Genomic DNA, 22,412 nt, shown 5'->3' with positions numbered 1-22,412 from the left:
TTTGTACAAATTTGATATTTCTCTTATTCTAAATGTTACCCCTTAATATTACTGATAATTGTGTCTAGATATGCCCTGCCATTGCAAGTATACATACTACAGTAAGAAACAACAGGGAACCAGTGAAAAACAAGATTCCTCCCCAACACCTGCACCCCACCCCCGGTACACACACACACTAGAGATCTATGTATTTACTATGAATGAAAATTCTTGCTCAATTATGGTATGTTTATTTAGCACTTTAAAATTTAAGGCATTTACGTTTTGTTACATTTTGGATTAATTAGATTCGCCTAAAATTTTATGACCCAGACTACATAATTCAGCTGTACTCTTATAGTTTTATGATAATATCACCAAAATAGGTCATTTTCATTTTAGGTAAAGAACATCTACCTGACATGTGCATGCTGGCATCTGCCTTCTACTACCCACTTTGCATCTACATTGAATTAATTTCAAAGACCAGTATATAAATAATAAAAATATATACATGATACTAGCTACATTTTATGTAGTCATAGATAAAATGAATCTCGGCATCTCGGCTTCCTCTTTTTACTACTCTCTCATTCTTGACTGTAGTCATGCTGTGAAAATCTTTTGCAATAAAAGAGATTTTTCTTCTGGTATGTACTCAAATATCTTATGAAGGTTTAGGTTGTTAATAGTTTCTATTTCTCCACATTTCCTAGTTTTCCACTGAAATGTAAGCTTTCTGCTAGATTTCCTACCTGTCCACTTCCTCTGCTGTTAGCAGTAGTGTATACCTGCTAGACTTCCTTGCTTTAAAAAAATTTAGTGTTAATATTAAACACCAACATAATTCAGGCACCTCCACATCAACATAGCATTTGAATCTTTACAAAGTTCAAGATTACCTTTTGTCACATTGTGTAATTGAAGACTTTCTTTTCTAGTTGGCACTGTATATAAAGAAAATGTAAATTAAAATATGAATTTTTAAAGATGTTCATAAAATTTTGGTTCACTTCATCTCTAAGCTTTAGCAATGTGAGAATAATTTAAATGTTGTAAATATTTTCTTGAGGCTTTAAAAAAAATTTCCTTTCTACTAACACCTAACAAAAATAAATGACTGTTTTGTTTGCATAAACAAAGATATAACATAATCAGTGATTTCAGGGTACTAAAATGAATTAGAGCCCATGGACAATGGGTCATTACGATTAACTGAATTTAGGTATAAACCAGAAAAAAAGTGTCGTCTTTTGTTGCTAACAATCTTTTTGGTATGGCTAAAAATGCTTTCCTCATGACTCGATAGAGTATTTCTCTGATGATTAAGGCCTTTTCAAGTTTTTTAGATAACTACATGGAAATCAGTGATTATCATATTATATTATGTAGTTTACTAAATAAATAAACCTAATGTTAAGAAAAAAAGCAACTTACAATGCAGCCTCTAACTAGCTGCTCACCAATGACCCAACACATGACTGCATACTGAAGGAGTGGCTTGCCATCCACTGCTCCTTTGACACTGCCATTACCACATAGCCAGGATTATTGACCACATTTCTTTTTTTAATCAGACCAGCAATCATCACATACATAAACAAAAGTTTTATTTAAAATTGAAATAAATTTTGACTCAAAATATTTTGACTTCAGGGCCTTTCAATCTTTTAAAAATTACTTTTTCTTCTTTAAGATGTTTCATTTCTGCTTTTTCTATAGAGATAAAATGGTAATTAGAATCATATACATATTTATTCATAAGTCTTCCTAAGGTTTGGAATTACATATTTTGTAGTCAATATTTACAATTCAGGAGTTATATGAAAAGAACTTTATGGTGCTAGTTTAGCAATAATAGGTGGAGTTTGCTTTTAGATCTAAATTTCTGTTCCCTTTAGATATCAAATAATAATGCAATTCATACACCCGTTGCATGGGTAACACCAAAATGAGCTGCGGTTCTGACACATGCTTTAAAATCAGCATCCGTATTTTCATGAATTGCTTTTAAGTAGTATAATTTGTGTAATTACATATTTTTGAATTCCTGTGTTTTGTTTTGTTTTTGTTGTGTTTTATTTTGGTACGCCGCAGGCCTCTCACTGTTGTGGCCTCTCCCGTTGCGGAGCACAGGCTCCGGACGCTCAGGCTCAGCGGCCATGGCTCACGGGCCCAGCCGCTCCGCGGCATGTGGGATCTTCCCGGACCGGGGCACGAACCCGTGTCCCCTGCCTCGGCAGGCGGACTCTCAACCACTGTGCCACCAGGGAAGCCCAATTCCTGTGTTTTTGTCACTAATTTGATATACATGTCTTAAGACGTCTTTACCTTTACTTTCCTTTTCAGATTTTTCAATTTTCTTCTTCACTAGAGGGTAAAATAACAAGAAACCATTGGTTTATAAAACATAATTTTCTTACTCAATCTTGGAGTAAATATTTGGAGTTGAAATTTAATCCCATAAGTGAAAGGGGGTCAAGGCTCTACTTTTTCAAGACGTGAAGAGAAAGTCTCCCTCCCATGTGTGAGAACATACGTATTTTTGTTACCCTTGGTTACTTGGCTTTGTAAGGCAGAGCCCCCTCCTTTTGTTTTTGTTTTTTACATGCTTTGAAGTAAAGCTAGAGGAAGCCATGCATTTATTAATAAGTTTAAATGAGTAACAGAAAAAACTCTAAACTTTTTATTGTTATCTGTAGGAAATGGGAATTTGATCGGTGCTATGGATGCTCGGTAAATAAACTGTTGAGTAAAAAAAATGTAAGAATCACAATATATCTCAGGGCAAAATGTGGACACATACTTTTTAAAACAGAGTTTTGGTTGATGCTTTTCTTCAACTATATTTATCAGACAAGAGTAAGAAGGAAACCAATATTTAATGATGACAACAACGTATGTAGTGGGAATGTTATATATGTTATTTCATTTAATACTTATAACAAGTCTTTTGGGAAGTCATTATGCCTGGTCTAATAGATGAGGAAACTGGGAATCTGAGCTGTTAAGGTATTTTCCCAAATGTTACACAGCCAGACAGAGACTCAAATTTAAATACTGTTCCCACAAATCTATGTTACCTCCTCTTGGAAAGTAAATATTTACCTGATGCTGTTACTTCTGATGTTTCCTCTTTAGAAAAAAAAAAATAGAAAAAAGGAAGAAAAATAAAAGGAAAGAATAGTTTTGTTTTTCAGTAGCAGACAACTGAACTTCATCTGCATGTATTTCCTATTAAATTCCAATAATAATGACAACAAACACATACACAAAATGGCAAATAGACATACTGGTAACTAATATTTCTGAAAACTAACTGGAATCTATTCTGGAAATAGAACCACTCTACAAATTAATCTTAAACAGTCGATTCATATATGGTAGAAAGAATCAATTTGAAGATCTTTGGGTGGTTTTCTCAATTACAATTATAAATCTCCATTACATAATTTTTTTTTTTTTTTTTTTGGCAGTATGCGGGCCTCTCACTGTTGTGGCCTCTCCCGTTGCGAAGCACAGGCTCCAGACGCGCAGGCTCAGCAGCCATGGCTCACGGGCCCAGCCGCTTCGCGGCATGTGGGATCTTCCCGGACCAGGGCACGAACCCGTGTCCCCTGCCTCGGCAGGCGGACTCTCAACCACTGCGCCACCAGGGAAGCCCCTCCATTACATAAATTTTTAACACGATCTGCACATGTGCATGCATGCATTTATTAAATATTTATAAAGCAACTTCATGTATAAGATGTATTGAGTGCAATGGGTGGTGTTGAGAGATGAGATTTTAAAATATCACAGAAGTAAACTCAACTCATGATGACTACAGTCAGAGTAGTGAGACAAAACATAAAAATGTTATTTGTCTTAGCCTATGATAATGTAGAACCAACCCTTCATTTTGCTCTTTTAGTAAATTCATAGAACAATTATTTTTAAAAATATAACATGGCAGGCTTTAAAAAATATAGCTTTCCTCACAAATCAGTTCAAATGATAATATTTTCTATAAAACCGATACATTTAATTATCAGTCTAATATAACTTTTCTGGAAGCTATTTTCAAAGTTCAAGGAAAACTAGTTAAAACATTTTATAAAAATGAAGATGTAAAATAATGTTTCATAAACTAAACAGTATTTGCCAATAATTATGCTGATATTTCATATTAGTATTCTCGTTTTGACTTTCAGCCCTTAATTTTTTAATACCCTTCATATTAGTAGCAATTACACAAACTAAATATACTAGAGATTTTTGCCAACCCAAAGAAAAACTTTAGGCATAACTTCTAGATACACTCTCGATTGATATGCAAATATTTCCCCCCAGGATAATGTCTGGGTCTTAATTTAATAGTACTAAATAAACAGTTTCATTTTTATGAAATTGCATAAAATTTCATAAATTTTCAAAAATTTCATAAATTGTTGCATTCTTACTACCATTTGAAATGCCAAAATAAAACAGTGATTCTGAAATACTAAAATAACTCACCTTCAGCTTTTGAAAAAATATGAAAATAAAAAGCTAATGTGTTAAGATTAAATAATTGAAGACAAGTATTCTGTGTTCTGAACTTTTTTGTTTTTTGTTTTTTTTGCAGTACGTGGGCCTCTCACTGTTGTGGCCTCTCCTGTTGCGGAGCGCAGGCTCAGCGGCCATGGCTCACGGGCCCAGCCGCTACGCGGCATATGGGATCTTCCCGGACCGGGGCACGAACCCGTGTCCCCCGCATCAGCAGGCGGACTCTCAACCACTGCGCCACCAGGGAAGCCCTTCTGAACGTTTTTTTAACCCAGCAGTGACAATAAGAGGAATCTCCACACTGTGTTTACTCAATAAACCCTAACAAAAAACTGACAGTACTGTTAATTACACAGATAATGACAACACAAGTCATTTTAGGCATTTCTTCACATACCCTGGTATAGAGTAATGTGTCTAATAGGCACTCAATAAATACATGTTCAAGGATTAATGAATACAATACACACAAATATTCTTTGTCAGTAAGAATCATTTATATAGGTAATGGTGTAATATCTATTGCATTAACGAAATACCATACTAATTTTTACTGCATGTACAATTTAAAGAAACTATAAAATTAAAATTAATTAAATAGAAAATTCTTAAAATTTTAGAATAGTACACTTACGTGGAGTTGGTTTTGGTTTGTCTAAAAAGTAAAGAAGAAAAGAGAGAAAAGAAAAGAAAAAGTCAGTGATCATTTTCTAGCTATAGCTAAAATACCAGCCCTTTATATTTCCTAATTCTGTTTGTTTGAGTTAAAATAGGAAAAGACTAAACTTATATTAAAATGAGCAGTAGGCAATGCATTTTGAGTAATTTTTAAGTCATATTGCAATGAATTCCTCAAAGAAGTTGTAAAGCTTGAAAGTATAGGGTCTTCTTGGTCTCTTCTTATCCCTGTAAAGCCTCATATTTCATTTTATGAAAAATGAATGCTCAGGATAAATCTGAACTCCTTACTGTTTCTGAATGGCATAAAAGGTATATTCTGCCATGTCTTTTCAGAATACATATTAATATTAATTAATATTAACTATTTAAACTCTTCCAATCCAGTATTTTGAATAAAGAAGCTGACTTTATAAAATCTCAGGAAAGATAAGTGAATGGTGGGTGAAAAACACAAAGCTATACTATCTAAATACATGATTTTTTTCTCCAAAATACCTTGTCTTCTGAAATTATTAACTAAAAGCATTAGTTATGCAGTTTTACACGTAAATATTCATAAAAAAACTAGACAACATTTCATCATGATTGCGAAGAATTTGAATCATCTAAAATTAGGTCAACTAATTCATTAATGGTGGGAATACAAATTAATATAATTTTTTAAAGAATTAGGGATGTCTATAAAAATTACATTGAATGTATCATTGCACTAAAAAAATTTACTAATTTTACCCCAAAGATAAATTTACAAAACTAGACAGGTAGGTATATTTTTTATTGTATATCATTAAAGAAAGCTTGTTAGATAACTTAAACATAGATCAATCAGAAACTAGTTAAGTAAACTGTATACAACTATACAATAGAATACTATTAATGAAGAAATGCTTTATGTACTGATATAAAAAAATCTTCAAAAATACATTCTTAAATAGAAAAACAAAGGGACATATAGTATGTCATGATTTGTGTAAAAAAAGTGGGAATATATATAATTTGTATATACATATGTGTATATGTCTTTTACATATATTGCTAGAAGGAGACATTAAAAAATAACAGTGATTACCTATCAGACATTTTTGGATATTTTGGGAATGAGAATTGGTAGAATAGGAAAAAAGATGAGAGGGAGGGATATTTTCACAGTTAGCCTCCTATATGCCTTAGTGTTGAACCATGGCAAGTATTATATATTTTTTAAATTGAATAATAGTTGTAAAAGTATTAAGCTATTATAGAATGGGATAACTTCTATTTTAAGCAATTAAACCAAGTTGAAATTCATGATTAGTTTTCAGTGAAATATTATATGTGCAATTTGATAGGCTATTTTACAGTATATAAACAGTGAGTCAACATTACCAGTATGATAAATGATATTAATATTGACATCAGTGAAATACTGAATATTTTGGAAGGGTCTTATGAACCATGAAGGCAAATACTATTTTGTTAATACTGCTGTATTATAATAGAATGCCTAGCAATCCATATATATTGGTTATAATATTTAGCCTTATATTAGATAAACTAGATTCTACCACAAAACCACAAGACTAAACATTACGAAGAAATAAAATGAAAGGTATTTATATGTTTTGCTTTAATTTTCAAATTTAATAAAAATAGTGAATTAGGACAGAATATAAACCAGAAAGGCAAAAACACCTGTTTTTATAGTTGGAGATTCTTTTTCTTGATGTTCAGTTTTTTCTAGAGAGAGAAATCAAAATTAACTGACACTCTGTAGATTGTTTGCATAGCAAGCAATTTAGTATTTACATATTTGCAGGTGATCCTCAGCATGCCTCCAAAGTCATTTGCATGTAACTTGGAATACAGAAAACATATTGCCATAGAAACACATCATAAACAAGGTCAGGTTCATTCTCAGGACATCCTGTAAGATACTTCGAAGGCGCTAGCCCTCTTAGGGCCATGTGGTGTAAGAAGAAGATAGAATATGACAAAAAGGAGAATAATAATAAGAGGATTTTTCTTTCTTTGCTGAAGGTTGAATCATTCTTTGAGGGTATTTCAAACCAGATGACATTTGCCTTTGGCATTTTACAAGCTCCCTTTTTACCTCTCTGACTCCTACTTCCTTTCTTGCCACATCAGAAGCAATTTGGTGCTGGTCAGAAGCAATTTGGTGCTAGTCATTGGTTTCTTGTTGAAAATGTAACCTAGACTTGCCTTATTCCAGAAAGTGCAACACTTTGTATTTTCATTTTTCTGGAACACCCTCTCTTTTCAGGTTCAGTTAGAACTCTCACAGATGAATCTCAAGTAAATCAAGGACATGACAGCTGTAATCAAAATGTAGAATTGATATTCTTCTCAGCCCTTTGAAAAATATTTGAATTAAAGTACATTTTAGATCTCTCTCTTTCACCGAAAGTGGAATTTCAAATAAAGCTATGTAGGGTAGGATATTTTGAATGGAATTGAGAAGATTTGGAAATATAGCAGATCACTGCCAAGTGTTAGTTCTTACTAATCACTTCCAGGTTTAGTCCTCCTGAACTGTTCTGGTTTACCTGTCCTTTCCTTCCCTCATCCTGAATTTGGAGATTCTCTGAAATCACTACTATTTCCTCCCCATCATCTTGCATCAACAATGAAGTAAGTGGGGAGATGTGGGACCTATGTTGTCATAAGGTTTAATTGGATATTTGTAAATTAGGGATTGATAGCATTCAAGAATGAACTTCCATGAACTTAAGTTGTATAAATTTTAGTGTTAAATAAGCATGCACAATAAAAGAAGCCAATATTCAAGTTATTAAACTGTCATAATAACACTGCAAAAGTATAATAAATTAAAGTAAAAATAATATAAAATATATATTCAAAATACATGCAATAGGTTCTGGGAGGTGATTATGTTCTTTTTGGGCTCCTTATATTTTGCCGTATCTCCTGAATCACTAATATGACCTCCTAACTGGTCTCACCAAATTCATCTTTGGACCTTGTCAATTCATTTTTCATATATGAACCAGAGAATATTTGACAAAAGCCACTCATATCTTCATCCAAGCCTCTGTTTCACACATATATGTATGAACCAATATCATAATTTTGACACAATTTTGGACATATTTACTACCTGTGACAATGGGCAAATATTCACACTTTTCTGAGCCCAATAGTCACCTTTTAAACTCTACACCAGTAACATCTGTATGACTCCTGACCAATAAAATGGACAACCTTTAAAATCTATACTCATGAGGAAATTCCATGATTTTAATAAACAAATGGCAAACGTTTATAATTCATAAAATTATGAATAACATTAATACCAAAAACTAACTACCATATAATTAATGCTGCTTATAGGAAACAGATTAAAAACAGTATGTGGTTCATAACACCAAAAATTGTATATCATTTCATTTTCCTTTGTTATTCATTATGTATGTTTAAAAGATTGCCCATTTACCCTAACTTCTTAGTGTTATTTTATAGCCTGTATGGATTCATTCTTTTAGTATTAATAATAGTGATACAACGTCGAAAGATTTCTTCTGTATAATTATACTGAATTATTAATTAGTAGTGAAAGATAAAGATGTTAAATCAAAGCTGCAGCAATAACGTTAATTTATCACCTATAGAGGTACTTTAGCCTTGGGCAATGCTAAAAATAACAATTGGGGAAAAAAACCGAGCAAATTGTTAAAGTTAAAATGGCCAAGCGATACTTTCCAGATTTTATTTTCATCTCTTACTTGTTGGTTTGGGTTTGACTGTGGAGAATGAAAGAAAGCAAATGACATATGATGAATACAAACCATGGGAAAAAATAACTCTTTAGCATTTGTATTTATTCCTTCTTCATTTTAAGTTCTCATCTTATCTTAAGCTTAATCCATTCTCTCTGAACACTATTATTTCACTGTCAGCAAATACATTAAACACACTGCTTATTGAAAAACTAAGATGCACAAAATTTTATGTAAAATTTGAAACAATCTATATATTTGGGACACAAATACATTGGGCTAGTTTCTTCATAATCTTCAAATACCCATATAACTAAGTGAGATGCTTAACACTTTAGGGTGAAAATTAGAGGAATGTTAACTAAAATTATGAGCTAAGGCAATGACTGGAATAGAGTACAATGGTTGTATGGGGTAATGTGAAAATAGGGTTTCTTTCTCATGAAATACAGTCTATAATTTCTATAAATAATTAGTTATCTCCTGAAATCTATTATATTTTCCTCTGAGAACTGTATTCAAATCCCGATTATCATGACTATCTCAGTTAAAAGAAAGAAATTATTTCACAGGCCTTTTCCTTTGGAATTATTTTTAGTAAGAAATGGGACTCCATTCATGGCGGAGGTAGGTAGGATTTCCATCTTGGGATCGAAGGGAGGAGATACAGTGTTTCAAGATGTCAGTTGAGATGGAGACTTAATTTTGTTCATCGGTTTAGGAAAGAACTTCAGAATTTCAAGAGTGTGTACACTCCTTTTTTTTTTCTCACATGAAATGATGCTTTGATATTTTTGCTTTGATATTATATGTTCTATTGATCATTCTTCAAGGCAGATTTTTAAAAGTTACACAATCATGTAAGTCTCTGCGGAGCTCTCGTGAATGGAAATTATTCCATCTATACATGAACAGCAGACGGTTTCAAATTTCTGTGATTTTAAAATTTGAGGAAATGTGTTTTGAAAATGAGATTAAACACCTAAAAATAGTACATGATAATCAATGCATGACATAAATTTCCTTGTGAATTATCTGTAAGCTTAGGTCAATCACACTTAAAAAACTAAAGTATGTCACTCTAGTTTTCCACTGTTAATTTTGATTGAGTATAACTTTTAGTTATTTACAAGAATCAAGAATCTTAGAATTTATGGCACTAAGAGTGCACATACTTCAGTAAAGATGTGTGTGTCTGTGTTTGTGCACATGTGGGTGTGTGCCAACATAACATAAAACAGATACATAGAAGAAAAATCTAAAATAGCTCATTTACCTGTTTTTTCTATTGTGATAACTTTTGCCTGCTTGATAACTTTTTCATCTGTGATAAGAAAAAATATTAACACAAGTGGAAATTTTAAATGTATCAGTACAAAACAGTGACACATTTCAACCTTGATATTTTGTATTTTCTTTGAAATAACACCAATACTGAGACACACTTAGCTGTTTTCCCAATAAAACAGCAAGTGATATCTTTTATTCAAATTGGATGGAAGCAAAAAAAAAATTTGTCCAGCTGCATATGTCCTTTGCAGCTTTCTTGCCATAAAGGTTTTCCTAAGTCAAATGGTCCCCTAACCCCTAACCAAAGTATATTCTATCCTTTGCCTTCACTGTATTTCAGTGTATTTATCTACACTGAAGTACACATAAAACATGTATTCCCTTTTCATTATTGAATAAGAATAGGAAGAAACAATTTTTTATCTTTCTTGAGCAAGATACCTCCCTGAGAACCCAGGATTAGCCTGGGAACCCAAGTTTTTATGTTGCAAAGCTGGGGAAGGGCAACGGTGGTGCATTTATGGGATGTCTTCTGTGCTGTATGTTTTTGTAGACATAGTCAAATAGATTTGTGTCAAAGCAGAGGGATTAGTAAAATGATTCTATATAAAATTAAACTTTTCAAGTATTCAGCAGTGAGAATGAATCAGTTAGTCAAATATCCTGATTAGAAAGTTTCACTGGGAAACAGAATTTAGAGTATGAATGTGATCACTGAAATAAAAGAAAGATGTGGCTAGAGGGCAATGCCTTTGTTATACACTCAGAGACTAAACTCTCTCCTTCTCTCAGTATCTCACCTCAAAAATGGTTGCTATCTAGCACAGAAAAGAAAGTAACGGGGTTTACTATTCATTATATCAGGAGGTTCTAAAAGTTGTTTCTAAAGTTTTGCTTATGTCTATACAGACTGCTTTTCTCACCTCCCCATAGTCTGCTTCCGCTTTATTTATTTCTATGGTTTCTGTTGTTGGTGTCTCATATTCTTTAAAGCGTAAACAAGTAAAATCAAACTGACTCAAATCCATTGAAAACAGATTGTATAAAGTAAAATTTTAAAAATATAAGCAAAAAGTTTCCTAAGATACGTTTAAAGAAAGTATGCTTTTACCTTTGTAAAGATTCTGGCCTAACTATATTCACAACATCAGGGAAACAATAAAGGACAATATTCTACAGAATAACTGAGGCTTGACACAACTTCAAATTTAAATTCATATTTAATTGGTTTAAATTAAAATTTAAATAAAGTTTCTATTCTTAAATAAAAACTAATTATTAAGCTAGTCTTGGTAATTTCTCTATTTCTCCTTATGGGCAAAGCCCATTGGCTTACCTCTACTTTCTACAAAATGTAGTACCAAGAATAAGAAGATGAAGGAAAGAAGGAAGGATGAAGGGAAGCAGGAGGAAATATTGATTTCCTTTTCTTGGGATTTTTGGAATTCAAGATGATCATGTTTGAATGAGCCATTCTGAATTATAAGTTTTCTAGTGATGTCTTGCCCCAAACAGAACAAAACAAAATGAAATATAGAGACCATTCATCTGAATGCTGGCAAAGATGGTCTTTGTGCTAAGCTAAGTCTGATGGGAAGGGATCACGAGCTATGTAGTTATATCTGGCAGGTCAAGTTCTCAGCATGAACTATTAACCATCCCTAATAACTTTAGATTTGACTCTAAGCTCATCCTGTTAAAACTAGAACATTGAGAGACAATTTGATACTACTGTACAAATAACACCTGCAAAATACCTGGTTTACCATGAGAAACAGTCTTTTCTTGTTCTGAAAATAATAAAAAGAAAATCTTTTCAGATATTTAGAAGCTTTATAAATTAACATATGGCGAATTTTCTCTGTGACTGTGGTCCAGTGATTTGTTTAGTAGAAAAAAACTGACAGATTTTAACAAATGTGTCCATGGAGAAAAACTGTTCCTTAATTTTCATGTCATTTCATGTAGTTTAAATAAAAAACTTAAAGGTTTTGGTTGCGTGAAAACACTATACAAAGAATTCTTATTTACATTTAAGCACCTATAATTTCCAAAGCAGAGGCTGTAATAAAGTATAAATACTGAGGTATAGATTGCAAATATGTATTATTAAAGATATTTAAGTTTTTTGTAAAAATTCTGTATCAACTTTATAGATAAAATTAAGATACATACTGTGTATTTGAGCTTTTTCGGATGAAGCTAGAAAATAAACATTCATAATTATAAAAATTTCAATTAAATCACCTGCAAAATTGTAGTATTTAATAATAATAAATGAAAGTTTTAAATATTACTAGGCCTAAATAGAAGTTTTAAATGGTATTGGGTTTCTGATTAAAAAAAAAAAGAGGTAAAATGCAAAGTGTTCATATCTGGTAACACATACTCATCTGCAGCAAATAAATGTACTCGGGAAAATAAATAATAAGATAGTAGTTAGGCATTTTTAAGCCTTGATACATTAAAAAGATACATTATTTACAAGAAAAACTAGACTCAAGCTTATGATCAGTTGTCAGGTAAGCTCTGGTAAGAATTAAAGGAATAAGATAGTATTGTATATACATCTAGACTTGGATTCTTTTTTAAATTTTTTTTTGCGGTACGCGGGCCTCTCAGTGCTGGGGCCCCTCCCGTTGCGGAGCACAGGCTCCGGACGCGCAGGCTCAGCGGCCATGGCTCACGGGCCCAGCCACTCCGCGGCATGTGGGATCTTCCCGGACCGGGGCATGAACCCGCGTCCCCCGCATCGGCAGGCGGACTCTCAACCACTGCGCCACCAGGGAAACCCTAGACTTGGATTCTTGAATTTGTTTTTATTTAAGAATCCTGCTACATAATTTTTTTTTTTTTCTCGGTACGCAGGCCTCTCACCGTTGTGGCCTCTCCTGCCGCGGAGCACAGGCTCCGAATGCGCAGGCTCAGCGGCCATGGCTCACGGGCCCAGCCGCTCCGCGGCATGTGGGATCCTCCCGGACCGGGGCACGAACCCGTGACCCCTGCATTGGCAGGCAGACTCTCAACCACTGCGCCACCAGGGAAGCCCTACATAATTTTTTATAATGAAGAAATAGCATCCATAGAGCCTGAGAGTTTTGTTGACTTGCCTCAGGTGAGTAATTAGATGGTACCAGAACTAGGACTTACACATTAAATAGCAGAGTAAACTTGGAAAGATTGCCCTTATTTTAGATCAATGTTGCCTCTTAATAAAATGATTGTTAGTCTGGGACAATCTCCTAGTGATATCACCCAGGGTTTTGAGTAAACCAGACTTGGACACAATTCTAGCTCCAATATTTATTAACGTGAAAATCTTGGAAAAATAACTTTCTAAACTTTGTCTATTGAACTGTTTCCACAGATATGAAACATGGGTAATAATTGTCATGTTGCATGTCTCTCCTAGTGATGGGATGAAAATGGAATCTTATGCTATTCCTCAGCTCTAGCAGATGCTTGGTAAGTTCTTGTCCTCTTTCCCTTCAAATCTCAGTAGCCTATGATTTCATGATTTTATAACTCTGGTGTGTTATCAGAAATAAACTCACAGATTAAACATGATTATACTAGGCTTTGAAGAACTCCAAGAAATGTCTCCTGAAACCTGGAATCTCTGCTGAGGTTCCCTTAAAGCCATATTCCAGATGTTTTTGCCTATGGAATATCCCCATTCTCACCTAATCTAGTAGTGTGAAACCATATTGAGCAATGGAGTAGGGAAAATAATGAGGATTTGGGAGACTCTGTGTAACTCCCCATTGGTGGGTAGTAAGCCTTTTTTAGTACTAAACTAACAGCAACATTAGCTCTGTAACTAAGAATAAAAATATTGTTACCTGGTTTTGCTTCCTTTTTAACTTGTGACTCTGAAGGGGAAAACAAAAGATAGAAATTTTTAAATCTGAAAAAATAAACTACAGCACAAATTCATTTTTGGACACTATTTTATTTCATTTACCATAATTTGAAAAAGCAGAATTTTAGTAAAAATTATTTTAGTTTCCTACTGGCTTGTCAGTACTGGACTATTGAACACACAGTAGTTAAAATCATGATATGTACTTGTCTGTCACTAAGTTATTGCTACTGCTAATGGATTTCAACCTGAATTTTCTGTTTTCTCAAGATTATTGTTGTGGAGAATAGTCCTAATGTCCACATAAGATAAATGACTTGATGATAGGAGTTGGAAGAGTTTTTCTTAAATATATGTAATTGTGATTCAGAAATTTAGACCGTGTTATGGCTTGAATTGTGTGCCACAAAAAAATATTTGAAGCCCTAATAGAAAATAACTCAGAATGTGACCTTATTTGGAAATAGGACTATTTGCTGATGTGATTAGTTAAGGTAAAATGAGGCCACGCTGGAGTAGGGTGGGCCCTTAATCCAATCTGACTGGTGTCCTTATAAGAAGAAGAAAAAAGACACAGATAGAGACACACCAGAGCAGATGGCTGTGTAATGATGGAGGCAGAGATTGGAGTGAGCCAACTACAGGCCAAGGAACACCAAGGACTGCTGACAAACACCAGAAGCTAGAAGAGATAAGGAAACATTGTCCTCTACAGGTTTCAAAGGGAGTGTGGCTCTGCTTCTATCTTGACTTTGGACTTCCATCCTCTAGAACTGTGAAAAAATCAATTTTTGTTGTTTTAAGCTATAATAATTAGTTAAGGTGTGGTTATATGGGGGTAGAGAGGATCCTTAATTCAGTAGGACTGGTATCCTTGAAGAAGAAGAGAAAAGATACAGAGATAAAGACAATGGGAGAAGAGGTTCATGTGATGACAGAGGCTGAGATTAGAGAGATGCCTCTTCAAGCCTAGGAATACCAAGGATTGCTCACAAAAACCAGAAGCCAAAAGAGGCAAGGAAGGATTCTTCCCTACACCTTACAAGGGAAACATGCCCTGCTGACACTTTGATTTCGAATGTCTAGTTTCCAGGACTGTGAGAGAATAAATTTCTGTTGTTTTTAGCCACCTAGTTTCTGGTATTTTATTACAGCAGCCCCATAACACCAATACAGTTGGGAGACATGAATCAAAATTTTAACTGTTTTGAAAATCATTGCTGTGTTTTCTTTTAAAAAACTGTTTGCTGCCTGCTATAGCCCTCAGAAATGTTCATCTGACTCAGGAGCCCCCACAAAATAGAAGAGTGTGGGCAGCTTTTTTTCTGACAGGATGTCTGTGTTCTATAGTAATCAGCAAAAAATAGTCATTTGTTTCTTCTGAACTATATAAATTTCTCAGCGGTTTCACTTTGTAAATAGGGTTTTTTCCTAGGAACAGGTAGTATAGCTAAACATATGTTATGTTTGTTTTATTTTAAAAAGTTGTTCAAGAATAAAATTTTAGTATAATATTTGCACTAGAACACATTTGCAAAAAACTATGCTATTCATTATAAATATGGAATGAAATGTACATACCTGGCTTATCTTCTTTTTTTACTTGTGGCTCTAAAAATGAGTAAACATTAGTAATAACGATTATATAAAAATATTTATTTCCTGTACTCATGCATATTTCTTTTACATATTATTGTTCTTTAATCTTCCATATTAATTTTCTTCTTATGATTGCAGCAGATTAATACACACACAAGTAAAGGTTCCTCATTATTAATCACAATAAGAATTTTTGAGAAAAATTGGAAACATGAACTAAGATTTTTAATGAAAAGTTAATGAAATCATACCCAGTGAATGAAGTATAAAGGAAAGTATCAGCATAGCAAATTCTCAGAAACACAAGTAAGACAACCAGCACATTATCTGCACAAAATAGTTAAGCCTTTGACTTTATGCAAAACACACTCAACAACAGAATCAGAGGATGAGTAAAGCAGGCATTTAAGATTTGTTTTTTGTTTTTGGCATGTATAACATACGTGGAGACTTGGGCTTGACTTCTTTGCCTAGAAAAAGTTTAAAAATTATTAAAAACTGAGTCATTCCATTGTTATTGGATCAACATTGTATATGGTAGAATATTATATATTTGAAAATCAAACACTATAGACCCCAACTATCTTTCTTTATTGAAATTTTTACAGGATATGTAATTTAATGTCCAAGCCAAGTTACTAATTGAAAAATCATTTAAAACAATAACAGTTTAATTGCATTGCACCATTAAAATTTTGCTCACAAACTCGTGTGCAATGTTAACTGTTTAATCTAATGTTAAGATGGAAGATACAATTTTATTTTGAGAATTACTTTTAGCCTTTCATTATCCAAGATGAAAAATTCAAGACTACTGCTTTCATTTCCATTATCAATATGTTATCTGTTCCAGTATAATATATTAAATAGCGACTGCTGCTGAATCTGGAATTCTTGATGACCCAAAATATACCATATGCTTCTATTGCATATTGGATTCCTAGTTCAGGGGTTGGCAAATTTTCTGTGAAAGTTCAGATATATATATTTTTTGACTTTGGAGCCATATGATCTCTGTCGCAATTATTCAGCTCTGTTGTTGTAGCACAGAGCAGCCATAAGCATTATGTGAATGAATAGAAATGGCTGTGTTCTAATAAACCTTTACTTACAGAAGCTGGTGGCCAGTCTGCAGGCCATGGTTTGCCAACAACTGCCCTATCCACAGGAAATTTTAACTTTCTTTCTTTTTTATCTCAACAAACATTTTAACAGTAAACAAAGCACCTTTCTTTGATTCTGAATTCCTAGATTAACAACATCCAATACCTTTCCATAACTGCTCTACTAAACTTCTTAAGAATGCTACCTTTACTTGTTTTTTCCATTTACTGACTCCCATTTAATCATTAATTCACTATCATCTAGCTTCTATTCCCAACATTATATTTATCAGGCATCTCTGATCACTAACTAATTCCCCCTTACTTTCCAGTATCAACGAACATATGTAACTATGTTGATCACTTTCTTCTTTTTAAATTCCTATTCATTTGGCTTCTGGGAAGGATGTACATAACATACTCTACTGTAATAAGATAAACATTTATACCATCCTCTTCATTGTCAAAAGTGTCCTAGTGACTTCCACTTTTAGCTAAATAAAATAGCAAGCACCTGATTAGTTTTCACACTTGAAACTACAGGAAATAGAAAAAACTATATAAAACATGGTTTTAAAGATATTGGACATCAGACAATAAAGGACAGTGATTTTTAAGTAACGAAAAACAAATGAGGTGTGCTCTATGATTATCCCAGCTTAATGCCTTGAGAAAACTGCAGGCTGTTAGTGTAGGAATAGAGCTGATTTGATGAGATCGAACTGGGTGTCTTGAGAGACCAAGACAGCGAGAGATCAGTGGTCAGAGTAATATAAAGTAGGAAGCTAAAGAGATTAGAAAGAGGGAGAAAAAAAGATTTAAAAAAGTTTGGAGAATTTGTGGAAGGCTCCCTCAAGTCTTCAGATGAGCACTGCCAGCCTATGCGCACAACGAAACTACTTAAGGTAGAGAAAGAAATAGTAATAATACTGTAGCAGTTTATAGTAAGTGTTGAAGCTGGGTAGTGTCAGTCCTTCAGCTTTGTTCTTTTTTTTTTTTTCAGTTTTGTGTTGGCTATTCTGGGTGTTTTCCCAATCCATGTAAACTTTAGAACCACTTAGTCAACATCCACAAAATAACTTGCTGAGATTTTGATGGAAATTACATTGTATCTATAGATCAAGTTGGGAAGAACTGACATCTTAATGTTGAATCTTCTACTTCACAAACATAGAATATCTCACCATTTATGTAGAGATTTTTATTCCTTGATTCTTTTTTTTAATCAGAGTTTTCTTCCCTTCACTTTTTATTAGGCTAATTTCTATTTAGGGCTCAGCTATGTCTTCCTCAGAAAGCATTTTCTGATATGGTTGGACAACTTTTCCCCTTTATGTGCCAACATTATTTTTTTGATATCTTGATCATTGTTTTTTGATATCTTATTCACAATATACTGTAAATATTAACTTAAGTGAATACCTTCCCTTCTGGACTGTGAGATATTTGAGAACAGAGATCATGTTTATTCATCATTGAATCCAGAGAGCTGGTGCAATACATGGTTATGTGATAGGCACTCAATTATTGTTTGTTCATTAGATAAATAAATGAAATAATTAATGAAAACAAGAGAAGGTAAATAAATGGAGAAGTTGAGTCAATGAATGTAGGAGAATATGTGAATTCAGAAATTACATTAGAACACAAAAAAATGTTAAAATTACTACAGGCTTTCTTTGACTTGACATGACTATTCACCTCTCAGCTTTCTGGTACCCAGACAAAGATAAAATGTGCAATCAGTTATACAATTCACACTGTTTTAAGTTGTAAGCAAATAAGTTGTTTAAGAGAAGCACAACAATTCTTGGTAATATTACCTGAGATAAATTTGTTTTATGGGTTCTCAGAAAAAAAAAAAACTATAATGCAGTATAATGTAGCAGATAACATCTTCGACAATATCCCTACCCTAATTATGTAACAGTTTTCATAGGACTCTGCCTACTGCTCTCAACATGGACCAAGCACAGTTCAATAAGAGAACATATACACACACAAATTGTGTACAAATATAAGGATGTTCAATTATGCTCTTCAAACCCAACCAGGTTAAGAAAATCTTGACTTAAAAGTTCTGCTAATTTGTACAATCAGGTTGTGATAGATACTGGATAACTATCTATTCCCACAAAGCTGTTCAATAATGAAATCTGGGTTTCAGAGCTGGTTCTTCATGTGCCCTCCCATATATACTTATTTCCAAGTTTAATTTCAATTGCAGTCCTCTAACAACTAATTATTCTGCTGTTCTCCTGTATTCTGTGCTATGGTTTTAATGTGTCCCCCTATAAGAAATGTTGCAGGGCTTCCCTGGTGGCGCAGTGGTTGAGAGTCCGCCTGCAGATGCAGGAGACACGAGTTCGTGCCCCGGTCTGGGAAGATCCCACATGCCGCGGAGCGGCTGGGCCCGTGAGCCATGGCCGCTGAGCCTGCGCGTCCGGAACCTGTGCTCTGCAACAGGAGAGGCCACAACAGTGAGAGGCCCGCGTACCGCAAAAAAAAAAAAAAGAAATGTTGCAGTCTTAATACTCAGTACCGCATAAATGTAACCTTATTTGGAAATAGGGTCTTTGCAGATATAATCAGGTTACATGAAGTCATTAGGCTGGGCCCTAACCCCGTATGACTGGTGTCCCTATAAAAGGAGGAGAAGAGACACAGAAATGGACATGCATAGAGGGAAGATGATATGAAGATACAGGGAGAATACCATGTGATGACAAAGAGATTGGAATGATTCACCTAGAAGCCAAGGAGCACCAAGAATCTCCAGCAAGACCAGAAGCTGAGAGAAAGGCATGGAACAGATTCTCTTCCAGAACCCTCAAAGAGAACACAGTCCTGCCTACCTTGATTTTGGACTTCTGGTGTAAGGAACTGTGAGAGAAGAATTTTCTGTTTTAAGCCACTCATTTTCTGGCATAGTTATCACAGCCCTAGGAAACAATACAATTCTTTAATCCAATCCACCACTGTTTCTCTTTGTAATTACCAAGAACATCCACACTGGTCATGCAAACACAGGCTTTTTTCCATTGTTCTTTCAATTCTGAAGCCAGAGAGATTTTCTAGGATGCCTGTCTGGTTATGTCAGATATCACATCTCAGTGTAAACCACGTACTGCCTTTATTAACTCCAGCTGCCTCTGCCTGCTCTATAAGGCTACTGATGAATCTAATTGTTGCATATCTCATCACCCTCTTCTGTACTATTTTGTACTCTATGTTCAAGTTATACTGAAGTATTGTATTTCTAAAAACCATCTTAAGGTCTCTTTTTCTTCTGGGATGTCTTAACTGTTTATCTCTCTGGCTAGAACAGTCTTCCTCCTTCTTCATCTGGCTAAATCCCATTTAGTATTCAGACTAGCTCTGGGGTCTGTGGTGAAGTTGGGTGCTCACTTCACTCTCCTTCTCCCATGAGGATGGTGTCTTTTTCTGAGCTGGGCTGCCTGGGCTTGGGGAAGGGGAATGGCGGGAATGCGGATCTATTTTTCCTACTCTCGTCAGTGTGTCTTTACTTAGTTCTTTTCTTCACCCAGGTGTTTTAAGACCTCACCTGGAATCCCTGACTCTTGTGAAGGTATTTTCATGCACAAAGAGTTGTTCAAATTGATGTGTCCTGGGAGGAAATGAACATTGGAAATTCCTATATCACCATCTTGCTAATGTCAGTCCTAAATATTCTTTAGCTCTTTTATATTCCTAGTTTCATGATCTCATACATTCAGTTATAAGAGTATATAATATCAGTTTAAAATCTGATGAAACTTCACAGGCAAACATATCTGCAGATATATGAATGAATAAAGTGCATGTAAATGTCTGTTTATACATAGTCTAAGACTATATATTTCCTAAGGTCCATATTTAGGCTGCAATAAGCATAAGGACAAGTGTAGAATGTTTGTTGGAGGAGAATTCTATAAAGGCAGTAGCTCTCAAACAGCAGCATCACCTGGGAACTTAAAAATGTAAATTCTTAGCCCCATCCCTGACCTTCAGAATCATAAACTCTAGGCATGGGCCAGCCCACCAGGTATATCTGACACATGTTGAAATTTGAGAACCACTGTTTGATAACCATGACATTTGTTAACAGCATTCATTTAACAAAAAACTATGGTTATTTTTTACAATTCTGAATTCCATCTAATCGTGTATGTCGTATTTCAGCAAATATGGCTTAATTAAAATCAGAGAAAGCCTTCAATCTACTGAGACATAAATGGATAAAGCTAAAAACAGAACATGCTTATGTTGATTATAGGGTGTCAACTTTTCAATATAGATGACAGTAATAGTATATTCAGATGTTTGTGATTGAGATCTGTAAAGTATGTGATGTGAAATCTACTTTATATAACACAAGAATATTTTATTTTTACAAAGGAAACCAAATCATTGTAACATTGATGTTCTCATGGAAGTGATAATTGGCTCCACATTCAAAGAATACAGTTCAATAGTAAGTAGCAATATAATAAGTATATACATACATAAATATATTTGTTCATTTTAGTTATGGAGATTTTAGTTTTTTCTGTTTCTATTATAGCTTTTGTATTTTCTAAATATTTTGAATTGTATTAAAACAAAATGTCAATGCAGTATTTCCCATTTCTACCCTTACACTGCATAGACTTAAAAGAATAAATGGTCATAGTCAACAAATAAAAAAAGAAAGTAAAAGGAAAAAAATTAAGAGCCAAAATATTCTAAAATATTAGACACATGAATGATAAAAATCATAGCAGTTTAAAATTACATACATAAAAGAATAAATAGCCTATCTACATCTATATATATTAAGGAATTTTGAAAGTAATGTCAGACAAAATTAATAAAATTTTGACTTATACAATCAGAAACTACTTATTTCGTAGTACACTGCAACAAGCAGTAGATAAAGATATCTTAAGTGTTGGGTCAAATTCTCATTCAGACACTCATTTACTGTGGAAACTTGACATGGCCATTTAACTTGTTTGGTTCTCATCTTCCAAAATGAAAATAAATGTAAGAAGTTAGATTAGGTGATTTTTAAGATCTCATCCAGGTCTAAAATAATATATTTACACTAAATATTAATTTAAATCTAAATAGTAAATCATTTAAAAGGGAGATTTACTTCATATTATAATAGAGAGAAATGCAGTCTGAAAGATAAGAAGTAAAAAATATTGTTCACGGCATCCTTTAAATTTAAAAGCAGCAATACTTTGGCAGTATATTGAGATAGTGTTTGGAAAGTTCTTCAGGGTCTATGGTGGTTATGCAGCTTCCTGGTTACATGAACCCAGTGAAATTTATACACAGAAATGATTTTTTTCAGCCTCATTGGCTTTGCATTGTACTAAGTTTTCTAGGCACCAATTATTTTGTTAACTTTCTTGAGGCTGTACTAACAATAAATTTCTATGGAATCTTTTTAGTTATTCAAGCATACTAGCATTGACAATTCTGTTCTCACAATGCCTCCCAGACAGCTATCATACTTTGCCTCAACTGTGTGGTGAGGGACCCTTTGGGTCCTACTTCTTGATGCTCAAAAAGGATTAAAGTGATGCTGATGAAACTGTTTAGCAGCAAGTGCTTTGTTTGCACCATGACCAGGTATAAGAGATT

The 22,412-nt window shown here is 33.9% G+C and overlaps 1 protein-coding gene across 1 annotated transcript in view; it reads right to left on the bottom strand.

Moving 5' to 3' along the window:
* The window catches only part of TRDN (triadin), a 380,477-nt gene that overhangs the window by 30,623 nt on the left and 327,442 nt on the right, over nt 1-22,412 (bottom strand). The window contains exons 25-37 of the mRNA XM_069541367.1: nt 16,119-16,145; nt 15,658-15,687; nt 14,057-14,086; nt 12,390-12,416; nt 11,972-12,004; nt 10,201-10,248; nt 8,931-8,948; nt 6,862-6,906; nt 5,144-5,164; nt 3,091-3,117; nt 2,314-2,352; nt 1,660-1,698; nt 885-926 (exon numbers count right to left, since the gene is read on the bottom strand). Of these exons, the coding sequence (XP_069397468.1) occupies nt 885-926; nt 1,660-1,698; nt 2,314-2,352; nt 3,091-3,117; nt 5,144-5,164; nt 6,862-6,906; nt 8,931-8,948; nt 10,201-10,248; nt 11,972-12,004; nt 12,390-12,416; nt 14,057-14,086; nt 15,658-15,687; nt 16,119-16,145 (426 nt within the window). The remainder of the gene's footprint in view (nt 1-884; nt 927-1,659; nt 1,699-2,313; nt 2,353-3,090; nt 3,118-5,143; nt 5,165-6,861; nt 6,907-8,930; nt 8,949-10,200; nt 10,249-11,971; nt 12,005-12,389; nt 12,417-14,056; nt 14,087-15,657; nt 15,688-16,118; nt 16,146-22,412) is intronic.

The sequence above is a fragment of the Delphinus delphis genome, chromosome 14 (genome assembly GCF_949987515.2).
Source record: "Delphinus delphis chromosome 14, mDelDel1.2, whole genome shotgun sequence".
In the NCBI taxonomy this organism is placed as follows: domain Eukaryota; kingdom Metazoa; phylum Chordata; class Mammalia; order Artiodactyla; family Delphinidae; genus Delphinus; species Delphinus delphis.
Note: the sequence above shows the minus strand (reverse complement) of the source record. Positions and strands in the feature narration are given on the sequence as shown.